We start from the raw sequence: 22783 nt of genomic DNA on the forward strand, positions 1-22783 counted from the left end.
CTTTCTCTCATCATTATCCATCCGTTTTCTTCCGCTTATTCCTGTTAAGGGTCGCGGGGGGGGGGGGGGGGTCGCCACTCCATTGCAGGGCCAACACATATAGACAGACAACCATTCACACTCACACTCACACCTACGGTCAATTTAGAGTATCAATCAGCCTCGTCCCCTCTTGATGTCTTTGGACTGTGGGAGGAAGCTGGAGTACCAGAGAGAACCCACGCAGGAACAGGGAGAACATGCAGACTCACACAGAAAGATCCTGTGCTTGAACTGGGGCTTGAACCTGGAACCTTCTAGCTGTGAGACAACAGTGCTGACCACCGCACCACTGTGCTGCTTCTCATCTCTTTATATTAAAATAGTTGCTTGGCGAGACTCAGCTCAGCTCCTTTTAGCATCTTTCTAGATTTTGCAGCCAGCAAATGTTTGTTTTGATATGTTGTCACTGTTTTGTTTTTTGTTTTTTTTGTTTTTTTAAAGAATTTTGTCTTTATAGTGAATTCATGAGCAAACAGGGAGTTCGTCGGCAGGAATTTCATGGCTGCAATTCACTACTATTGACCTGCAGGGCTTCACCTCTTCTGTGTTTGGTGATGTGGATGTTGTTCACCTTTCTGTGTTCTGACAGTGCAAACAGAGCAGATTTGTTGCCCGTTGTAATTGGAACGCTCTTAACTGGGACGAAATAGGATAATAGGACTCCACAAATTCCCATCCATCGGAAGCTTGGAACCCTGTTTTTTTCGTGAGGAATATTAAATTGCATGCTAGCTGGTAAAGAAGGTAGATGATTGCCTGACATCTGCTGGATGTGAAGATGTAAACCAGCAGCCTTATGAAGTATGAGAGATGTTCACCGTTTTCCTCTCAGAATCATGAGTGCAGCTTCAACACGTTTATGATAAACACAGCTAGCATACTGATACGTCAGCCATAAAATATCTCATTGCTACAGAACACCTTTGGGCTCTTATTTGTGATTTATTCCCCGCCAGCTGCAGTGTATTAGGAAGCAATGGCGTGCCACCCTCCTGCTGGGGGAAAGATCCCCGTCGGTGTTCATGTAAGATGATCAGCGTTATTTGGGATTTTCTTTTTGCAACAAGGGACCTTTGAGGTGGAACAACCTTGGAGTTGCTGCTGTGAAAAGCGATGCAACAGATCGAGGACCCCTTCACCTCTGCCGTACACAACATCCCACTAATGGCTTTTCCGTCTGCACCAGCTTTCCTCAAGCAAACGCTCAGGAAAAGCCCCCCCACCTTCACTGGAGTGTGCCAAAACAAGACACACATGGTAGAAATCTCCTCCTTTCTGGAAATGAATCGCCCCATTTTTCAGTCTGCTAAGAATCACGTGAGAAACATCTGATTGCTTGACTGGAAATTAATGAAGATAAATTAAATGAAGGGGGGAGGGGCAGACCAACTCCAGCTTTTATATGGTCGCATGTATGCATGGGAAGTTTAGGTTTGGCAGAAAGTCGTTTATCTCTGCGAGGATTGTGGTCAAGTCTCTGTTGTGTCTTCTTTGGTTGTATGTTTACTGGTGGACTGTGTTCATCAGACTCTCTGACTTGATTATGTGTCTGTCACCAGGTCATGCGTGTTTATCCAGTCAATCCAAACAAAGTCCCGATCACGATCATCTTGCGTGATTTCAGTGATATATTTTCTGCCCTTCAGACCTAATTGAGTCTGACCTGAGGGATCAGTGTGGTTATCTTTGGGAGAAAATAGCAACGGATCTACAGACTGGTGATTTGTAGTTTTCACTGGCATCTGCCCCTCCTTTGAGGGAAATGCCAGTTTTGGAAACCTTCTCATTATTTGATGTCTTGGTCTTCTGGGTTGTTTTTCTGTCCCGTCTGTTGAGCAAATCGACCCCCCCCCCCACACACACACACACACACACACATACACACATACACCAGCTGTATTGTAGCTCCCTCTCCTAAGCTTGCACAAGAATGTGGGTTTGGTCTATGGGAGAGGAAAATGTTTATTTAATCCCTGAAAAAGGCAGAGAGGGCTCTGCCCTGGTTTGTACTTCACTCGAACTGCACAGAGATTTCTCACGTTACAAACCCAAAAACGTCTTGACAGGTCAATCAGTCAAATTTACACAAAATATTTATTTGGGTTGTTGTAGCAGTTTGATTGACTTCTACACAAGTCAAAAAACTGCGTTGAATAAAATGATATGGCTGACGCTGTTATTATTATTCAGTATTTTTACATGACATTAGTTGAATTATTGTGTCAGACTAAAACTAGATTTTTTAAATACAGGTAAACATGCAAGTCCAAAGACCGAAATTTTCATAGTTGCACTGTCATACTAACTGAATTACACTGACACGTACACACTTCAGTCTGCTTCCAGCCTGGCCTGGCGTTCTGCTGTTCCACTGCAGAATTTAACCTTGATTCTTAGAATTTAAGTCTGCAGTTTAGCAGCGACACTGTTGGCTAACTTGTTTTGTACGGGACACAAAAGAACCCGAAGGAATTCATGCAACCAGCTGTCAGGGGACATACTGTCACTCAGCGTTTCAGAAGGCTGACACGCTTTGATTCTTCCCTCTTCATGTGTACTGGGACAGAGACAGTAGTCCAATTAAATGACCTGACTGAGCTGTTACTATAGCTTGATTGGCTCTCTTCATGTAAATCCACTCAGACAAGAAAAAGCCATGATTTGTCATCACTGGCCCATGAAAGTAACATTTTTCTGACAACCTGAATAAAATTTGAAATCACTGCTTGTAGCATTCACATTCAAACACCAACGTAAACAAACTGAAATGTAAAGACACTTTTCTACTGCAAAGTGCAAATAATGTGTCAGTATAAGCAGCTACAACGGTGTGATGGGGTGGGAGGATGTTTAAGAACGGCTGATATATGGCACGTGGAAATGTTTCGTTGTGGAACGCAAACACACAATCAGATAGACACAGAATGAGTGTTTACTCAGAGTGGCCGACTGAAGGAAAAGGTGAAAGTGCAACCTTCTAGTAGATGTGACAATAGAACTTGTGGTTCAGTAGTCTGGAAAGATGTGACCTCCCACTGCAGCACATGTGTACTCACAGCACAGGGTCTGGACAGCTTTTGTTTTATTAGTTGCTTCCCTGCTACACACTGGTATGTGTTGCATGTGTTACCATGGAAACCCTGTTGCCACCTTTAGCTTTTAAAGCCAAAAACAGTTGCAGAGCAGACGGTAATGGTGTTTAGTATTAATAAGGTGATTCAGCATTAAAATGTCTGGAGGAGATTTACAACCGGCAGCGGTGGTGGTAGGGCTCCAGGTGGTGGGACAGACTGAGGGTGTCCGATTGCCTCTTATGTAACACAGGAAACACACTTTGATATGATGTGAGTGCAGCCAGGATAGGGCAGATGTGTGTTTACATCAGATTCCAGAGGGACATCCTCGAAACAGATGAAAACATAATGCATCCACGCAGAACTAATAACTTTTCTTTCTTCAAATAAATACAGTATTTCACTTGACTGAAAGAGTATGTTTCAAAATGTTTTAAATTCTCCCAAATGTGGCTCGAATGTCCGCTGGTTCTCATGAACTGAAAAGAACTGAAAAGAGGTCAAAGTCACCCCACATGAACACAGTGTCTTTGGAATGCCTTGAGGAATTTCCTCACTTACAGTATAGTATAAACATCTGCTGGGGCTCACAGATGAAAACATACATCTGATATTTCTAATTCTATGTTAAAAGAAACAACATCTCCTTAGTATTTTGATGCAACTACTCTGCTTGTTACCTACAGAGCCTGGATATCCAAGTTGAGGATGTGCGTATACGAGCCATCCTGTCATCGTACCGAAAACGGATCCCTGTGACGGAGGGCTACGTGGAGGTCAAGGATGGTGGTCAGTGGAAGCAGATCTGTAACAGAGAGTGGACCCAGTTCAACAGCAGAGTCATCTGTGGCATGTTCGGCTTCCCTGGGGAGAGGAAGTACAACGCCAGAGTCTACAAGTGAGTAGCAGTCTGCTGCATGTGTGGCCGCTGTTGCTAAATGTCATGGTTCTCGGAACAATGTGGCCACCAGTCGGAGACTGAGTCAGGGGGCGTTTTTGATCTTGGCGTCTGTTGTCAGCAGTATTTTTTTATTGTCTTTAGTCACTGGACACAAATTTACGTCCTTACTTTTGGAAACTGTTCTGTTCTTGTGACAGATTAAACAAGCATGTAAAGGGACCAGCGATCTGGGAAGCTGCATGTTTGAGCAGAACTTTGTCAATCAAGTTACCCAGTCGAGTTTTTCTGGCTACAGTTTCACAACTGATTGTCGCCGTTGTCAGAGTATGAGAGCATAATTTGTCACCCTTAATCACCCCATCAATATTACTGTGCTTAAAATCTGTACAGTGACTGTTAGCATTCATTTTATATTTGAAAAACTAGCGAAGTGGCTTGAGGTTTCTCATGAATTTCTACATTCTCTGGGAGTGCTGACATCCAAACCTTAACAATGTTCTAAGTTTCATTTTGATTCATACTTTTATTTAACTACAGCATTTTCATAAAATAAGGAAGCTATCATAACTTTATTCCTCATCCCTTCAAAGAGAGGAAGATTATTTATTGTTCATGTCCTTATTGGGACATGATGGTCATTTGCAACTGTTGTAAAACATGTTAAACATCCATCTTCATGATCAAGATTGTTGTCCTCCAACTGCCATGGTAGCGGTAGGAAGGAACACAACTTAAAATGTTAGAATTGAAATACTTGAGGTATAATTAAGTCATAAACTGACTTGCGGGTGCACGTGTGTGCGCGTGTCAGACATTAACAGTTGGAGGAATCCTTATTTCTTGTCATTCAGGTTGGGAGAAATCCGTGTTGATTCTGGAAAGGCTGAAAATATTGATCTTTGTTCTAAAAGCACTCGTTATTTTCAGAAATACATATATCGTATACAGTATCCAAGTAGCAAAGTACTTATTTGTCGACATGTCAACTATATATTTCTTGTAAATATGCACAACCTCAAGCTGACACTCAAAAATGGGACCTTTCTTGAAACACCACCCCCATTACTGACTGATGGTTTTAGGCGTTGAAGACAGAGAAATGACCCTGCAGATTGTTCACCTCTGGCTCTGTGCAGTACGTGCTCAACATCAAAGGAACTTATATGATGAAAACGAAAGCCACATACCCAGCATCAGTACATTTCATAGAGCTGCTGTCATGTGTGGGATCTAAATCTTGCTTACATGGGTCAAAGAGCCACAGGTTAATCACAGTGTACCATAAAACTCATAGAAGTCAAGTTAACGTTGATGTAATCGTCTGGCAGGCTGGAAGTCTCCTCTGATTTAGGTAACCACAGCTTCGCTCTTCAACTTTCCATCTACGTGTCACCCTGCTCCCACATCGCCTCTCCATGAAACACGCAGTGTGCTTTTACAGGCTGCTGTGACACGGAGCCAAGAGCTGTCTCCTCTTTCATAATCCCAAGTCTGACTCTGCATCCGTAGCTTCTAATTTAGCTCTCTGGCCAGGGTCATTTTGGGAACACCAGAATATACATGAAAATGTTCTTATGGAACTGAAGACCACAGGCACGCAGCGGATAAAGATTATTTGAAAAATGTAGGGGCACATATTAAGACAAGGAAAGTACAAGAAGTACGTTAGAGTGGCATCATCAGAGACCAAAAGTTAACCTATCAGGCTATTATTGATTAACACAGTATCGGATCAAATTAAAAGCAGAAGGGAAGTTTGAGTTTTTCAGTCTTTCTATAACTGTGATTTGCCTGCTTTTGTATCCTGATCAAATTGTGACAGTGAAACAAGTCGATATGCAGGTGATGCATGATACTCAAAAATAGTTATCTGCTGTTGTTGTAGCTGCAACACAAACAAGTTGACCGGAGTGAAGCAGTGACGTAAGCATGTGTAGACAACTGTCGGTTCTCTGCCAGGAGATGTCCTGCAATAATTATGGCGATCTAGCCTATCAAGTTATTTACACACTAAAGTTGAATTTATTTATTTTTTTGTATTTTAACCGATACACAGAATTCCACTGTTATAATTACTTGGAAAACGCGGCGACTCCTGGGCAGTAAACATATCTTTGATACATTCTATGCAGTGACTGAGGAGTTGTTTTAGACGTCATTTTAAGCAGGTTGATGACTGAAAGATTTATATTTGGAAAAAGGAGAAATCCTATAGGTCTTTCCAACCGAAACGAATGGGCTTTGTGGCAGTAATTTTAACAAATTCATAATTGAAACAAGATCAAAGACAGAACCAAGGTTGAAGGTAAATCTTGAAGAGCACCTCTTCAAAAACCCACAGATTTGATGGGAAAAGGGCAACATGGCCTCCTAGAAATGCTCCCTGAGAATTGTGCCCCATGAACGACTGCAGGATATAACATCCTGTATTAATATACGTGCGGTTTGAAAGCCACAGAGAATAATACTATGACATACTGTTGTTGTTTGGTAAATCACAGTGGTGTCACAACTACTAATGACAGGATAAACGTGGTGGTATATTGCCTCTGTAATTAATAAGAACAAAAATAAGATCAGATGCTGAAATTCATGTTCCTGATATCTTGTTGCTCCCTGGTTGTGAGGGTAAATTGAGGACGAAAAACAAAAACAATTTTGTTTATCAGAACATTTCGAAAATGAGGCCCGTTGCCTCTTTTTTCCCCTGTCCCCATCTCAGAGCTGGGACACAAAGAGAGGACATGCCGTTCTACTAATGAGGATAATGAAATAATACGGCATGGGCTGGCTTATAAATGGACAGGAAGAGATGAGAGCGGCCCAGCAGGCCGATGGAGTGTCATTAACCTCAGTTTGTTCAAGTTCATCTGGAAGACAGTGAACTCAAACAGCTGTTATCTGACATTTAACTTTTATTATTAGTACATTAATTCCGCAATATGCTAATTTCATTGCCTTTGTTTATGGTGTGGTGACCGAACACTCTGATGAGCCTAAAACGGTCAGTCGAAATCTTTCATGTCTGATGATTCTCAACCAAGACATCCAGAAGGTCAAAGCAACGTCCCAGGATAAGATCCTGCTTTCTCAGTGGCTCACACAATTGAGCCTGTGCAGATAGCGCTGTGTTTTTTCTTCCTGACAAAATTAGCTGCCGTGCAACGATGAAATCAATTAACTAAGGATGCTTCAGTCCAAAACATTTAGGATATGATGCGATTTTTGTGGGGATCTGTACCGATCTAAGAAGTATTCTTAAATCTGGAGAATACCATTTGCATGCTGGAATATCCCTGAGGAGCAATACTTCATTTAGTTTGACTCATTTTTTTTTTAATGTAGCAAATTTTGCACCCCCTTAACTTTGGATATTGCACAAAACCATATCGCAGTTTAGCTAAAAGTTCAATTAATTGTTCAGTCCTACTTAAATGCTTCCCTGGTCTGATAAACCTACATTCTCTCAAATGGCCAATAGGGGGTGACATGATTCCTCACTGTTCTGTTTTTCAAAGGATTATATAGCGTCACACAGTTGTTTCACATCTTCTCCAATACTGCATGATTTACCTTTGCTAAATTATGGTGCCATTACAATAAAATACATTATAAAATAAATTGTGCTTCAGGCTGTTGTTACATTTTGAGGTACAAGTCGCTACCAGCTCCAAAGTTCATCTCATTCTCCTGTTCTGATCCGCCAACTCTACCAGCTATGGATTCAAAAAGCCAAAACATCAGTTTTCAAAACTGGGGTCAGGGTATAATTATTTCTGCTAAGGAGGCCACGTGATTGGTTCCATTTGTCTGTTAGCAGGATTACATCAAATTTTATAAGCCTGATTTCCACCAGACTAGGTGGAGAGGTGTAGTGTGGGCCGGGGAACACCGAAAAATTCAAAATTGGCTGAAGCGTGTGGTGCCCTAGCAGCCTCCAGTTCTTTGTGGTGTCATCCTGAGAGCTCAGTACGTCACCATCCTACACATATACATCAGACGCTGATGTTTCGGCTATAATTCATGTACAAATATTGCTATATTGTTCCCAACATACTTACATGACTTATAGGATCTGCTGGCCTTCTCCTTTTCTGCAGGATGTTTGCTCGCAAGAGAAAGCCCATGTACTGGGACTACTCTGTCAACTGCACTGGCAACGAAGCCCACTTGTCCAGCTGTAAACTGGGACAGGCTGCATCCATGAAGTCCAACGGGACCTGTGCTGGAGGGTTGCCTGTGGTGGTCAGCTGCGTTCCTGGCAGAGCGTTCGCCCCGACGGCTGTGGCTGGATTCAGGAAGGCCTTCAAACAAGAGGTGAAGTCTCTAGGGCCGATAAATCTAGAACCACCATCCTCTCCAGAAGACCTGTTAGGTCTTTAGACATCCACTGGTGTTGTTAGCAAACAGAGCTGATTCGGGACATGACACTGGTTCACTTAACTGTTGCAGATCTAGAGGGTTAGTGAGGACATGTTTGTTGTCAAGCCAATGCAGGCGGGTAGTGCTTTGTGTCACTTTTAGAGCTGCAGCTGTGGCTGCCTCAGTGAAATAAATCATCATCCTCCAATGGTTACATCATTGTCGAGGTCGTTAAATTCTTGGGATGAGGAAAAGAAAAACAGGAATCTTCAGAGGGGAATGCCAGAGTGAGTTTTGCTCTCCTCATGTGACCCTGAGCGTGCACCTTGTTGTCTTTGACATATGTACCCCCCCCCCCATGCCCTCCAAATGACCAGAGCTTTCCTCTACACAAACCTTTAGTGTGTCTTTGTAGGTTACCTCTGAGACTGACCTCTGACCTTCACACTAGAGTTTTCTTTACTGACATACACAGAACATTCAAGAGTTTATGAAACCTACTCAGTCGGTAAACAACCATTTCAACTCTGAAGTCAAGCGGGAAAAAAAAAAACCCTCTTTTGTCAGTGACAGGAGCATGAAGCTTCCCTGAATTATGTCTGTTACTCAATCCACATTCTCACGCTCCTCTGTGAGCGGTCTGCCTGCTCTCCGTCACGTTCCACAGCCGAATGCTGCGACTCTTAATCATCCCAAAACTTCCAAACAGTCTCAGCCAGCCTGGAGAAGGATTTCTTTACCCTGAGACCAGATGTTTACCATTTGGAATGAGATCATATATCAGCTTGTACACAACCTCCTCTGTTACTTGTGTGTGAGTGTATTTCTCATTTCATTTGGGATTTTCTGTCTTGTTCTCTATCAATTTTCTTCCTGTACTCCCCAGTAGCAGCATAAAGTTTATTGTTGTAATGCTGCAATTAATAGAACACGTAAAGAACACAATTTTAGTATTATTGAAAACTTATTAAAATGACACTTTGGTTAACCCCAAACAATTTCTGGGTGTTTTATGCTGCTTTCAAATTTGTTGTCACTTTGTTCTCTTTTTTTTTTTTAACCAAAGGAAAGAAAAATATTTTTTAAACTTAATTTTGATGCATATAATCAATATTTCAAAAACTTTCCATGTGTATTTTCCATATGTGTGACCAGCTTTGGAAAATATACATTGAACTATTTACACATTTAGTGTATGAGCTTTCTACTGTCAACTGATTTAAGGTTTTTCTGAATCCTACAATCCTCAGTTAAGGCACAATTTCACTAAATTTTTGCCTGATGTGACTGTCGATTTCAGCTGAGTCATTTATGGCTTCCACAAAGTTAAGGTATGTTTAGTTTCCTGGTAGAAGATTACATCCTACGTTATATTTTCAAGACATTTCAAAAGGTTTTTACAGCTTCTGGTTGTGTTTAAGTATGTATTTTTAACAGCAGCTGCAACAACAAAAAAAGAAAATTAAAGCTGCAAGCAGCAATGTTAGGGCCTGAGCCTTCTCGCGCCTGCGGGCGGGTGGGAAACGTCGGCCCGAATCCAATGGTGTAAGTATGATCGCGACGCGACATTCGCAAGTTCCACCAAGAATAGGTGCAGTTCCCGGAGAAAGCGGTGAAATTCACCCAGCTGTGTACGCCTCCGGATTGTGTCATGGATCCAGATACAGCGGCGTTTAGTTTTCCGCCGTATCTGGGACTTCCACAACAGATACAAGCCAGCAACGGTTGTTAGGTCAGCCATGGTTGATGATGGAAAGAAATGGCGGAAATAAATTCTCCTTGCAGGGGAAAAAAGTTCACGTGAGTGACGCGAATATAAACATACTGATCATATGACATTGATTTGGTGTGAACACACCTTAATAACTCCCCATATCTTGGTCAAAAGTGGAATGTAATACCATTCTTTGTAGGGATTTTGTCAGGAATCCTGTGGTGTGTTTTTTGAAGCTGTAGGAGTTGTAGTGTAGAAGTGAGAAGCAATCGTTTGAGAGTATGTACTTTGAGAGAGACAGGCTCCCCATTGACTGCCATTATAAGTGGAGAAAGTGGCCCAACTTTGTGGGCTTGTAAAATGGTAACCTGAGCCCGGAGGTACTCCGGGATGAAGACCCTATTGTGTTTGCTCGACACATTCGCCACTTCAAAGCTTAATTTGACCCCCTAAACATGCTCAAAAACTCACCAAATTTGGCACACACATCGGCTCCAGCGAAAAATTCAATATTTAAAAAAACAAAACAGCGCTCTACTCAATAACGCCACCTAGAAAGACAAAAAATATGGCCCGTAGGAATGTCATGGGACCAACACCATTTTAAGGCCCATTCATACCCTACGTAAAAGACTGAGACGGCGACAGATGGGGCATTCCGTCCGTGCCTTACATTTACGGATGAAACATAGCAATACCACCGGAAGTCGCGGGGGCAGTATTGAGTTCATAGGACAAAGTGTCAACAAACAAATAGAGTCACGAAGAAGGCATTTAAACCGGGCATTTATAAATGGCGCAATTCGAGGAGAAATTGTCGGAGTTGATCTGCAATTATCGCCACATTTATGACCCAATGCCATTTATTCATTTATGAGCAAATGCCAGAGTGCAAGCTCTTCCACAGTTGCCATCTTTATTGATGCCTCGGCACTGCCACCTGCTGGACATTGACATGTCATGCGCACAAGATGTTGGGAGGTATGAAGGGCCCGTACATAATGGACGGACGGACGTGATGTACGGGACGGACACGTAGGGTATGAATGGGCCTTTATTCGTCTCATCAAGATGGACAAATACACCGACACCCCTGACCTAACTCCAACAGGACGTGCACAATTTGGACAGGAATGTCCAATTTTTTACAATTTTGTGCCCCAAATAAACACTATCTCCTCCTAGGGCGTTAATGGTATGGCTTCCAAAACTTAAGACATGACTCTCCAAACTCTGCTGATCAAAAGTTGTTAAAAGTTTTATGTAACTCACTCGGTTAGCAAACACTGACATATGAACTGTGGCTATTTGTAATTTAACATTTCAAAGTTTTCCAGCCTGTATAGGACCTCCACGACTGATATATACAGCAAAAATATAGATGCCAACCATAGTCAATTGCAAAAATTGCCATTTTTTCCCATCTTATGTACAAGGTTATGAATAGACTCAACACACACTCGTCCATAATGTTTTCATATTATTTAGATGACTTACATTGTATAAGTTGAGAAATAGGCTGCACGGTGGTGCAGTGGTTAGCACTGTGGCCTCACAGCAAGAAGGTTCCGGGTTCGAGTCCCGGCTCAGGCATGGGATCTTTCTGTGTGGAGTCTGCATGTTCTCCCTGTTCCTGCGTGGGTTCTTTCTGGTACTCAGGCTTCTTTCCACCATCCAAAGACATCAAGAGGGGATGAGGCTGATTGATACTCTAAATTGACTGTGAGTGTGAATGGTTGTCTGTCTCTATGTGTTGGCGAGAGATGAACTGGTGACCTGTCCAGGGTGAACCCCGCCTCTTGCCCGTTCACAATTCTTTGTCTTCGTCTTCTTTCGCTTGTCCGGGTCTGGGTCGTAGGGGCAGGAGCTTCAGCAAGGAAGCTGTCCTCACCCCAGCACCTTCCTGCCCTCCTCTCCAGTACCCTGGCGTAGACTTTTGCAGGGAGGCTGAAGAGTGTGATCCCCCAATACTTGGAACACACCCTCTGGTCCCCATTCTTAAAGATGGGGAGCACCACCCCGGTCTGCCATTCCAAAGGCACCACCCATGGGATTGAGGAGTTCCTCAAAGTATTCCTTCCACTATCCAATTATCTCCCCAGTTGACGTCAGCAACCTCTCGCCCCCACTGTAAACAGTGTGGGCAAGTTGACAACCCCTCCCCTGCTCTCTCTGTGCCGTCTGTGTCAGAGTGGAGAGCAGAGGAGGATTTTGCGATTTTTAGTGTGTAAAAATCAAATAGCTCCACATATGTTGGTCACAAGTGGACCATACCATATTTTTGTAGGGATATTTGTCAGGAATTCAGTGGTGTGTTTTGTAAAGCTGTGAGATGTTTAGTTTAGACGTGAGAAGCGTTTCATTTGAGAGTATGTACCATGAGAGGACACGGCCTCCCCATTGGTTTCCATCGAAGCATAAAACATGTCTCCCTGACTTTGACGCTTATAAAATGGAAACTGAGTGAATTATTACAAAGTTTTTAACAACTTTTAATGAGCACAGTTGTGTGAGTAATGTAATGTACCAAAGTTTGGAAGCGATACCATCAATGCCCTAGGAAGAGATAGATTTTGTTTAGGGAGTAAAAATTGTCCTCATTTTGACAGTTTTGTCCAAATTGTGGACATCCTGTTGGAGTTAGGTCAGGGGTGTCATCATAGGACTTTTTTGTCTTGATGCGACGAGTACAACGGTGTTGGTCCCATGTCTGTAGGACATTCCTGGGAGCAGTTATGGGGCTCCAAAATTCTGTTCGTGTTCTTCGGTCCCTAGGTGGTGCTATTGAGTTTTTGTCAATTTTTTTTTTTTAGATAATGGAATTTTTTGCTGGACCGGACATGCATGCCAAATTTGAGCGAATTTTGAGCATGTTTAGGGGGTCAAATTACACGTATAAGAGTTCATGGAAGAAAGAAAGAATTTGGTCCAAGCCAAAACAGTTATTGCCACCTATTCCATTGTGTTTAATGGGAGACCTGACCCCCCCCCCCAACCCCCCCAAATGTGTCTATACAGTCTTTTTTGGGCTGGGACACTGTTTAGTGTGTCATTTTGGTGTTTTTAGTGCTCTGCTGTGCCGAGCAAACATAATAGGGTCTTCACCCTGGAGTACCTCCAGGCTCAGGCCCTAAGCATGACTTTCTGCTGGAGTTGCACCATATAGAGGATTTACCTGGATTACATGATGATGCATTCATGAACAAATGGGAGAAAGGAAACTGAAATAAAGAAAGCTGAGAAGATTTCTTGTCATTCATTTTGATACATTTCACAAATCAAAGCAAACCTGCTGGCTACAAAAGAGCATGCAGGAACTAGCAGATGTTTTTTCAGTTTTTCAGTGATATAAGTCATGAAACACAAGTGTAAATGTGTAATTAAACAAATATTGTTTTGATCAGGCCCCAGGACAGCACAAAGTCTGTTTTTTTCCAGAATTAGGGGCCACTTTTCGAGAGGATTGCTTCTCAATATTAAAGGTATACTTGCATTCCAAGTATTCATCAATAGGTGTCTTGAACCAAAGACTTTTCTTCCTTGGATTTCTTCTGGGCGACTCTTGAATTCAGAAAACCCCTGCCACATATTTAAGCTTTTAGCTTATGCAACAGCAAAACTGTCCATGTACAAAATCTCACACTATGTTTACCTTTAACTCAATTCAAATTCCTTCTAGATAAATTGTCGTACAACTGACAAAAGAAACCATGGATTATTTTGGATAGCGTGTTTCAAAGTTTTACTGTTGTTTGTGTCTATTAGCTTGAAGCTAAATACTTGTGGCTGGTCCTTACTGTATTCTGGATGCATAAAGAAGTGATTAAGGGGTTAAGGTCAAAAGCTTTGTGAGTTTGAGACATCTAACTTTTTGTACTTGAGAGGCAAATAAGTCTTATTGGGTGAAATATCACTTAAAGTTACTGTGTTAGGGGAGTTGTGGTATGGGTGGGCACAGTCGCATTTCAGAGGCCACACATTTAGAATTTGTTAACGCGCATCACAGTAAATCAAACTGTGTAACTAATGTGTTTACTTGTAAAATTAAACACTTCCACTCCATCTAAACAATTAATGGGAAAAGTGCATTACTGCTGCCTTCTATAAATATGAAGCCACCCAGTCTGCTGCCCCTGCGTTCTCGTCACACTGAAGTTGAGGTTGCATACTTCCAGCTGAGTCTTATTATTTCCGAAAGAAAGTGCCGGTATAACCTAAATATATGGTTGTCTCTTTTGTACATGTGGGTTTTTTGACAGAGATGTCTGTTTCCCCTTCGTAGCAACCATTGGTGCGTCTGCGTGGAGGGGCCATCGTGGGCGAGGGCCGGGTGGAAGTGTTAAAAAATGGAGAGTGGGGCACCATATGCGATGATAACTGGAACCTTTTGTCTGCCACCGTTGTGTGTCGAGAGCTGGGCTTTGGCACAGCTAAGGAGGCTCTGTCTGGAGGGCGCCTGGGACAAGGTATGCTGCTCAGCTTTTTTTTCTTTTTTTTTTGTTTGAGTGTGAAAAGTCACCTAACTCTTTTTCTAGCATCTCTTTTCACATCCCAGCCCTTAGGAAAGGAAACTGAAGGATTTTTAAGGGATTTTTGAATGAAATTAATGCCTTTAACACCTTCTTCTCTGTCATAGTGAGCTGCATGGAAACAGGGAAGGCACACAAATTTTAAATGTGAGAAAGATAATGATGTACAGAAAGACTTGCCAGAGCTTGCAGTGAGCACACAGACGACCTGATACAACCTCATGCCACTGAGCTCAGAATGATGGTCTTTACTTTCCATGCATGTTGCCTTCATAGCAAGTAATGACTGTAGCAAAACCGCGTATTCCAAACATTTCAGGCAGTAACTCTGTCTTCTTCACCTCATCGGCCTTTGCCACTGGGTATCATGAACTCACCGACCTGAAGTGAAGGTGATTCAGCTTACTGGAACAGGATTAGTTCTGTTGGCCAAGAGGAGGAGAAGGAAGAGGAGAATTCAGCCCTGAGCTGTATGAACTGACAAGGATATCTCTCTGCAAGGATATTTGAACATTCCTGTGGTCTGAACTGGGCAACAAGGACAAAATATGATTCTCAACAGGAAAAGAAAAAGAATTAATAAAGTAAATGGGGCGTCACTTGATTGAAGTTACACAGCAGCATCTGCTTGCAGGTGTTGGGGATCGCTACTGACATGAACTTTTTAGAAAGGCAGTTGTGCCGCAGTGAAAGACCATCTGATGTGATGTCGCTTGTGTCAGTGCTGGTTTGGGCTCAAGGTATCAGGGGGTGTGGCCTGTACCTGCTGCTAAGTCCATCAGCTGCTACAAGCGTTGTAAAGCTGTCCATGACAGATCCCATATTCTACTTCAAGAAACATTCCAAACCAGTAAATTGGAATAATTCTGCTCTGCCAGAGCAACTGTTTTTTGGTTGTTGTTATTTTTAAAGCGCACACACACACACACACACACACACACACACACACACACCGTCCCCCCAAAAAAACATGTACTCAGTTTCACAGGTTAGCCCTGGTGCCACTGATCCACTTCTGTGTCACTCACTTACCAGATGTGGACCCAGGTTTTAAAGGCTGAGCTCACCTGTCAGCAGGATACTCAATGGAATACCAGAAACTCACAAAATGAAAGACTCCTGCGCCGCTCGTTGCCTCAGACCAGGAAATATTTCCACAGCGTGGACGTGCTGTATGTTGCCACTGCCGCACATTCCAGCAACATTACAGATGGAAAATGTTCAAACTGCTGCTTTTCAAAATTATTTTTCTTTCATGATGTCTGTAACCTCAGAGAAAAACAAACCTCAGATGGAAATAAATTAAAAAAGAACTCCAATGGTTAAGTTGTGGGGAAGGGTTGCTGGTCGGACTCAAGCGTAGTGGAGAGGCAGAAGGCAGGTCACAACACACACAAAGCAGCCATAATCATCTTCAGTTAGAAGATTGTCATTATAGTTGTATCTGGTGCTGTGGTATGTTGCCCACTGTTCCCAATGATAAACTATAAAAATGACTACACACACACACACACACACACACACACACACACACACACACACACACACACACACACAATGTTTACTGTTATTTTAGGGAATGGTTTAGTCTGTTCTAACATTTTGAAAGGTTCAAATCGGTACATTTGGTGGGTCTGTTTGTTTTTGGATGTGGTTCAGATGATCAACAGATTTAAGTTGGCGCTTAAAGTTCAAGAATCTTTGTTTACCACCAACCTCATTATCAGCCTGACTGATCATTCCACATCAGGTGCTGTTCTTTCACTTGTTAGACATAGAAACAAAAAGGAAAAACTAAATGTGTGAAAGTGAAATGATGTTTGGAGAGCGTGAAAGCTGTGTAGTGTGTGTCGGCAGTAATACCACCAAGAAAATGAGAATGAAAAAAGTGACTGAAATCATTGCGTATGTGATGTTGTGACTCAAAGCACAAGGGGAAGATGTACATGATTCTAGAGTCCAAGAGGAGACGCAAGTTCTCTCCAAAATAAATGAATGTACAGCTTCATTTCTGGCATTGATAAGGTCCTTAGTCCCTGGCTGGCCTTTCAGTCAGGAGGCTAAGCCTGATAATTAATGTGAGGAGCAGGGACTTTCAATCAGGCTTTGCTTCCTGTCTGTGATACTAAATTGAGAGTTGAAAAAGTCCTACAAATGTATGAGAACAATTTTGTGCATAAGACCATTTCATGACTGACTATTCTTTGTTAGGTTCTGACTTTTCTCCACCAGCCTGCATCTAAAAACTATGCAATCGTGGTGAGTGGGTGGAGGTAAGCACATTCTCACTGATACATTTCTTGTGTGTGGCAGGAATGGGTCCCGTGCACATGAACGAGGTGGAGTGCTCTGGATTTGAGAAGTCCATCACTGAGTGTTACTTTAACAAGGAAGCTCTGGGCTGCAGCCACGAGGAGGATGCAGCCGTCAGATGTAACGTCCCTGCCATGGGCTTCCAGGAGAGGGTGAGCCTCGTAAACCTCAGACACACGTCACAAATGGATTCTGGTTGAAAAAATACAAAGTTCCAACTTTAAAATCTTTTGATGCGTTGTGGTTTGAAGGTCATGGGTGGTGTCACGTTCTGATGTAGGACTCTCACTGTACTGGACTGTTAGAGTTGCTGGAGCTAAGGAAATAGCACATTTGAACCCAGAGAGGAGCATCATTCCTAAAAAGCTATCTTTGACCAGTACAACACGGAGAGCACACAAACCAGATGATGGCAAAGTTTCAGTTTCCATCCATCCATCCATCCATCCATCCATCCATCTCATCCATTGTCTGGAGCCTATCCCAGCAGCTACGGGCGGGAGGTGGGGTTCACCCTGGACAGGTCGCCAGTCCATCACACGGCCAACACATAGAGACAGACAACCATTCACACTCACAGCCACACCTACGGTCAATTTAGAGTATCAATCAGATCCCGGGCCTGAGCCTGGACTCAAACCTGGAACCTTCTTGCTGTGAGGCGACAGTGCTAACCACTGCACCACCGTGCCGCCCCCCCATTTGGCTGGTTAAAAAAAAAAAACAGCCGTGTACTCAGATTGTTTTATGGAAACATTAATTAAATTGATTATTAATTACACAGCAATCGACAAGGCCTGAGCTCATCAATCCTGCAAACAACTACTCACAACTAGCTAGCAACAGACTTGACTTCCGGTCAGATTTTTTTCCCCAAATGAACCTCTCAGAGCAAACACTGACAAAAGGCAGTAGACATGAAGCATGGCTGCTTTTATTTTGAAGGCAAGATCACTGCAGTTGAAGTGATTGTTGTGGACGGCGGATTCAGTATGACGCCTGTCAAAACAGACCAAAACAGTAAAAGACACAAGAGCTTGTGGAAAGTCAGTTGATGTGTGGATTTAATTGAATTTCAGTCATCGATTCAGAAAATGTTCAACTCATACTTTGATTTGATTGTATAACGACATGCTACTTTTCCCACGAGACATCTTAATCAGTCATTCAAGACAAAATCACACTGAATCAGCAGTTACCAGAGTGAGAAATGTAGATTTTTGGATTTTATGAATCCAATTTTTATCTGTATCCTAATCATTTTTGCACATGCGTGAATACCTGCTGCATGCACAGTTTGTTATTTTAGCTGGAAAATTACAATTCAACAGCTTCTTATGTTCAGGATGATGATTATTGCCGTTGTTAATCCACGTGTCCGAATGTACTCGCCACTGCACCTAACTATTTCTTCAAATTCCCTCACGTGTCCTCAGCAGGCTGATGTGGACAAACTCAGGAAAAAAATAATTGGACTTTGACCTGCTGAACTTTAGTTGAAACTGATCCGCTGAAATAAAGACAGATCAAATTGTTTTGGGACACTTTTTGGTTTCTTACCTGCACATGCGAGACAAATACAAGAGACCAGCAATGTTTGATGATGGAACTGCAACAGAACGTGCACACAGGTACATTAACATCAAGCTTTCCCACATTAACAACAGCTGTAACTGGCTGTAACCTCTCCAGCAGCTGTCAGAAGTTGCTGCATTGCACCATCCATTGTTACTGCACCTGACATGATAGAGAACTTGGTGGAAAAGGTCCCACGTTGGCAGCCTTAAAATGTCAGTATGAGATATGTTGCTAATATTGATGAACTTGCAGAGAATTTCCGACCTGATTGCATCAGATTTATTTCTGTTTTTAGGTCTGAACCATCTGTCAGACAGACGTTTGTCATTCCAGACACATAAATCCAAAAACGTCACATATGTATGTGATGTTGCCTCATTTCTGTGCTTCTCTTGTGTTTTCTCTCCATGTAGCTGCGTTTGAGTGGCGGTCGCAACCCCTATGAGGGCCGTGTGGAAGTGCTGGTGGAGAGAAACGGCTCTCTGGTGTGGGGGACGGTGTGCAGCGAGGGCTGGGGAACCATGGAAGCCATGGTGGTCTGCAGACAGCTGGGCCTGGGCTTCGCCAGCAACGCTTTCCAGGTACAAGAGCGGCATTCTTCTTAATTAAACCCCATTTTACTTCAAATGTGTAAATCCTGCAAAACAACAAATTGTATAAAACACAAACATCATACCAAGATTTTGTTGTAAAAAATCATCAAATCAGGTTCTGTCCAGGTGCTCTGACTTCCTCCAAAACACCTAACACATTCAAGTCAAGGACACTCAAGTCAAGTCAAGGTCAAATTGTTTGGAGGTGTGAATGATTGTCAATCAATTAGTCAAATTTTATTTATAAATCCCAAATTACTATTTGCCTCGACGATCTACACGTGATCCAACACCTTAGACCCTCGATGAGGGTGAGGAAGAACTTTCACAAAAAACACTTTTAACAGGGAAAACAGACAGAACCCTGTGGGAGCCCCTCAGAGGAGGAGTCCCTCTCCCAGGACAGACAGCCTACAATAGATGTTTAAACTAGAGCCAAACAGTTAAACAACCACATCTCCCAGGAGCCTTAGCTGGTTAGCATGCTGGGAAGAAAACAAAGTAGCAGAGGCGACAGATACAGAGAGAGAGGGAGAGAGAGAGAGAGAGTGAGAGCGTGGTGATAGAGACAGTTACATTTTGTTTGGCAAAATAATCACGAACGTTATTCATCACTTTCATAACTTTTGAAGTGCAAATGCAACCAGAAGTTCAAAGCTAACGTTACGCTACTCCCAGGATGCATCCTTAAACTCCTTAAACATGAGAATCTGGCCAGTCTGAAATAGTGTTGATGTAAAAAGCAACAGGAGCTTTTTCGTTTGTGCCAGCTCATCTGTGGAAGTGTTAATTGTCACGTTTCTCTGTTTAGAAAATGTAAGAGGTTAAATATAGACCTTCAGTTAGAGATTTCCTCATAAGTACCTATAAACGACTGGTTTAAACGAGTTCCTCATATACTGGAGCGCCATTGTTCTGTGTTTCAGTGGTTACTGAGAGCAACTGAGAGCCCTTTAAGGGCATCAGGAAACATACAGTAGCAGAGGAGAACCTTGAAGAAGCCTTTCAGTTCTGCTGTGCTACTGTGGCAGGTCAGCCTAGGTTTCACAGTCTAGCTATGGGTTAAAGACAAAGTTTAAGGAGTGAAGAAAGAGTTTAGGCTGTGTTTTAGATAAACTTCTGTCAGGGAAGCCAGGGCCCTTGACGTTCCCACCAACATCAGCCTCAAAACTGAAGTCCTGGCAAGAAATCAGATCTGTTGGACAAATAAATGTTTGAATCATTAGCTGGAGCATTAAAGGCCATTCTGACTATGCTGCCACCTCCTGGTCTAAAAGTACACTGCAGTGCACAGAGACCAGACCTCACTGAACATATGAATAAGGGTTGTGTTCTCTCCACTTGCTCACCTTGATTCTTTTTATTTCAACACGTTAGCTTAACAAATTGTATCCTTTTTAGATTCAAAGGTAACATGAGCTAAAATACCTTTTAATACACACACTGAACTTCCAAAATCTCTGAAACTCATAAGCATTTAAGGAATGAGTGGAAAATAGATCCCTCTTATGATGTTGCAGGAGGGGTAGTTGCACCCTCTAGTGGACACAGCCTCTCACTTGCAAACAGTTGCAGAAGTCCTACACAACACAGGCACGGCAGTTCATACTTTTTGTGGATTTACCTCTCAATAAAATCCTGCTCAGTACTTCAACTCAACTATCTAGTAAGTATTGCACTTTATACCCTACTGCTGTGCGTTCATTTGTCTTCTCTGGTTACTTATTTTGTTAAAAATCCATTCCATTCATTTAAAGATCATGTACCATCCATTTTCTATCACTTATCCTGTCAAGGGTCACGGGGGAGGGGGCTGAAGCCTATCCCTGCAGCCTTCAGGCAAGAGGCGGGGTTCACCCTGGGAGGGTCACCAGTCCATCACAGGGCCAACACATATAGACACACAACCATTCACACTCACAGTCACACCTACGGTCAATTTAGAGAATCCAATCAGCCTCGTCCTCATTTGCATGTCTTTGGACTGTGGGAGGAAGCCAGAGTACCAGAGAGAAACCACAGGAACAGGGAGAACATGCAGACTCCACACAGAAAAATCCCGTGCCCGAGCCGGGACTCGAACCCTGAACCTTCTTGCTGTGAGGCGACAGTGCGAACCACTGCACCACCGTGCTCCCCGATCATGTACAAGTCTGCTATAATATTTAACAAAATGAAAGTTGTAGCCCACATTATATTTCATTATTGAGTTTTCAGCTCCTTGACATTTTCGCACACTCAAAACAGTTTTATAAGATGAAAAATATAAATAAGTTTATCCAAATTTTGTTTAAGTTGATTTAGTCTGTTTACTTTTATGTTCAACACATTGGAATTTTTCTGTTCAAACTAGTTTTAAAGCATGACAGATGAACCAGAACTCAAGAGGTGAACTCCTGATGATAGAGTTGATGATTGTGGAGTCTGCATGTTCTCCCTGTGCCTGATGATTTTGAATGATGAGGCATATTTTTGATGCGCATCATAGTAGAACTGAAAATCTACGGTTAACAAAGCTCAACCCTGTTGATGTGTGAAGCCGTTTACTGAAGATGGATGTGTGTTTGAGAGGTTTGCAGACCATCTGAGGATCCACTGGATTCACAAATTTTGAATTACTGCTATTTTTCAGTGGGTAAATATGTGCACAACCTACAGGCACACATCAACATACAAAAAAAAAAGTAAGATGATGGAAAACATATGGTTTCCATCCTCTAGTGATGAAAAGTAAAATGATTTAAAATCACAATGCTGCAACTTAAACCATGTGCAGATGAAAGATTCACAAACATACATCATGTCACTGTCAATAACTGTGATGAGTCGTGGTGGTGGATGACTTGTTGATTTCAACCGCTTTGTTGTCTCTACAGGAGACGTGGTATTGGCCCGGCGAGGTGAGTGCAGACCCGGTGGTGATGAGCGGTGTTCGCTGCTCTGGTACCGAGATGTCGCTGTCCCACTGCCTTCACCACGGCGCCCACCTGACCTGCCCGAAAGGAGGAGGACGCAATGCAGCTGGTGTCTCCTGCTCTGAGAGTAAGACACAAAAGCTCACTTTTTTTAAATAAATTGACTGATTTTATTTGAATTTGAATGTTGACCGAATGTAGGCATCATTGATATTTACTCTCAGACTTCTCCTTGCACATTATTTTAAACGTAGTTATTTAGAAATGATGTCTGCCTCTGAGAAATGTTCATATAAATGAAACTCTCATGCCCCTCCTGGATCACAAAAGGCTGAAACGAGAAGTACGGCCTTTATTAGAATAATAAAGATTATTGTTTGCTCATGAGAGAGCTGGTCCTCTTCACTGTTTGGTCTGTGTCTGCTTCCTCGTCATTGTTTCTCCTTCCTTCTCTTCCCACTAGCGGCTCCTGACCTGGTGTTGAACCCCCAGGTGGTGGAGCAGACCACCTACATGGAGGACAGGCCCATGTTCATGTTGCAGTGTGCGTATGAGGAGAACTGTCTGTCCTCCTCCTCTGGCCAGACACCAGCCAACTCTTACCGCCGACTGCTGCGCTTCTCCTCCCAGATCCACAACAACGGCCAGTCTGACTTCCGGCCTAAAGCCGACCGCCACGCGTGGGTGTGGCACGACTGCCACAGGTCAGTGTCACCTCCAGTTAACCGTTAGCTCATGATGGAAGCCTGCTTTTCATTTTAT

At 42.7% G+C, this 22783-nt stretch overlaps 1 protein-coding gene across 1 annotated transcript in view; it reads left to right on the forward strand.

Annotated features, from left to right (window-relative positions):
* loxl2b (lysyl oxidase-like 2b) overlaps window positions 1-22783 on the forward strand; it is a 43766-nt gene that overhangs the window by 16924 nt on the left and 4059 nt on the right. The window contains exons 4-10 of the mRNA XM_086207125.1: window positions 3803-4014; window positions 8118-8334; window positions 14376-14559; window positions 16936-17087; window positions 18927-19094; window positions 21983-22148; window positions 22485-22725. Coding sequence (XP_086063251.1) covers window positions 3803-4014; window positions 8118-8334; window positions 14376-14559; window positions 16936-17087; window positions 18927-19094; window positions 21983-22148; window positions 22485-22725 — 1340 coding nt within the window. The remainder of the gene's footprint in view (window positions 1-3802; window positions 4015-8117; window positions 8335-14375; window positions 14560-16935; window positions 17088-18926; window positions 19095-21982; window positions 22149-22484; window positions 22726-22783) is intronic.

This window comes from Aulostomus chinensis, chromosome 6 (assembly GCF_037954235.1).
Source record: "Aulostomus chinensis isolate RoL2024-O1b breed Wild chromosome 6, RoL_Achi_v1.0, whole genome shotgun sequence".
Taxonomy (NCBI): Eukaryota; Metazoa; Chordata; class Actinopteri; order Syngnathiformes; family Aulostomidae; genus Aulostomus; species Aulostomus chinensis.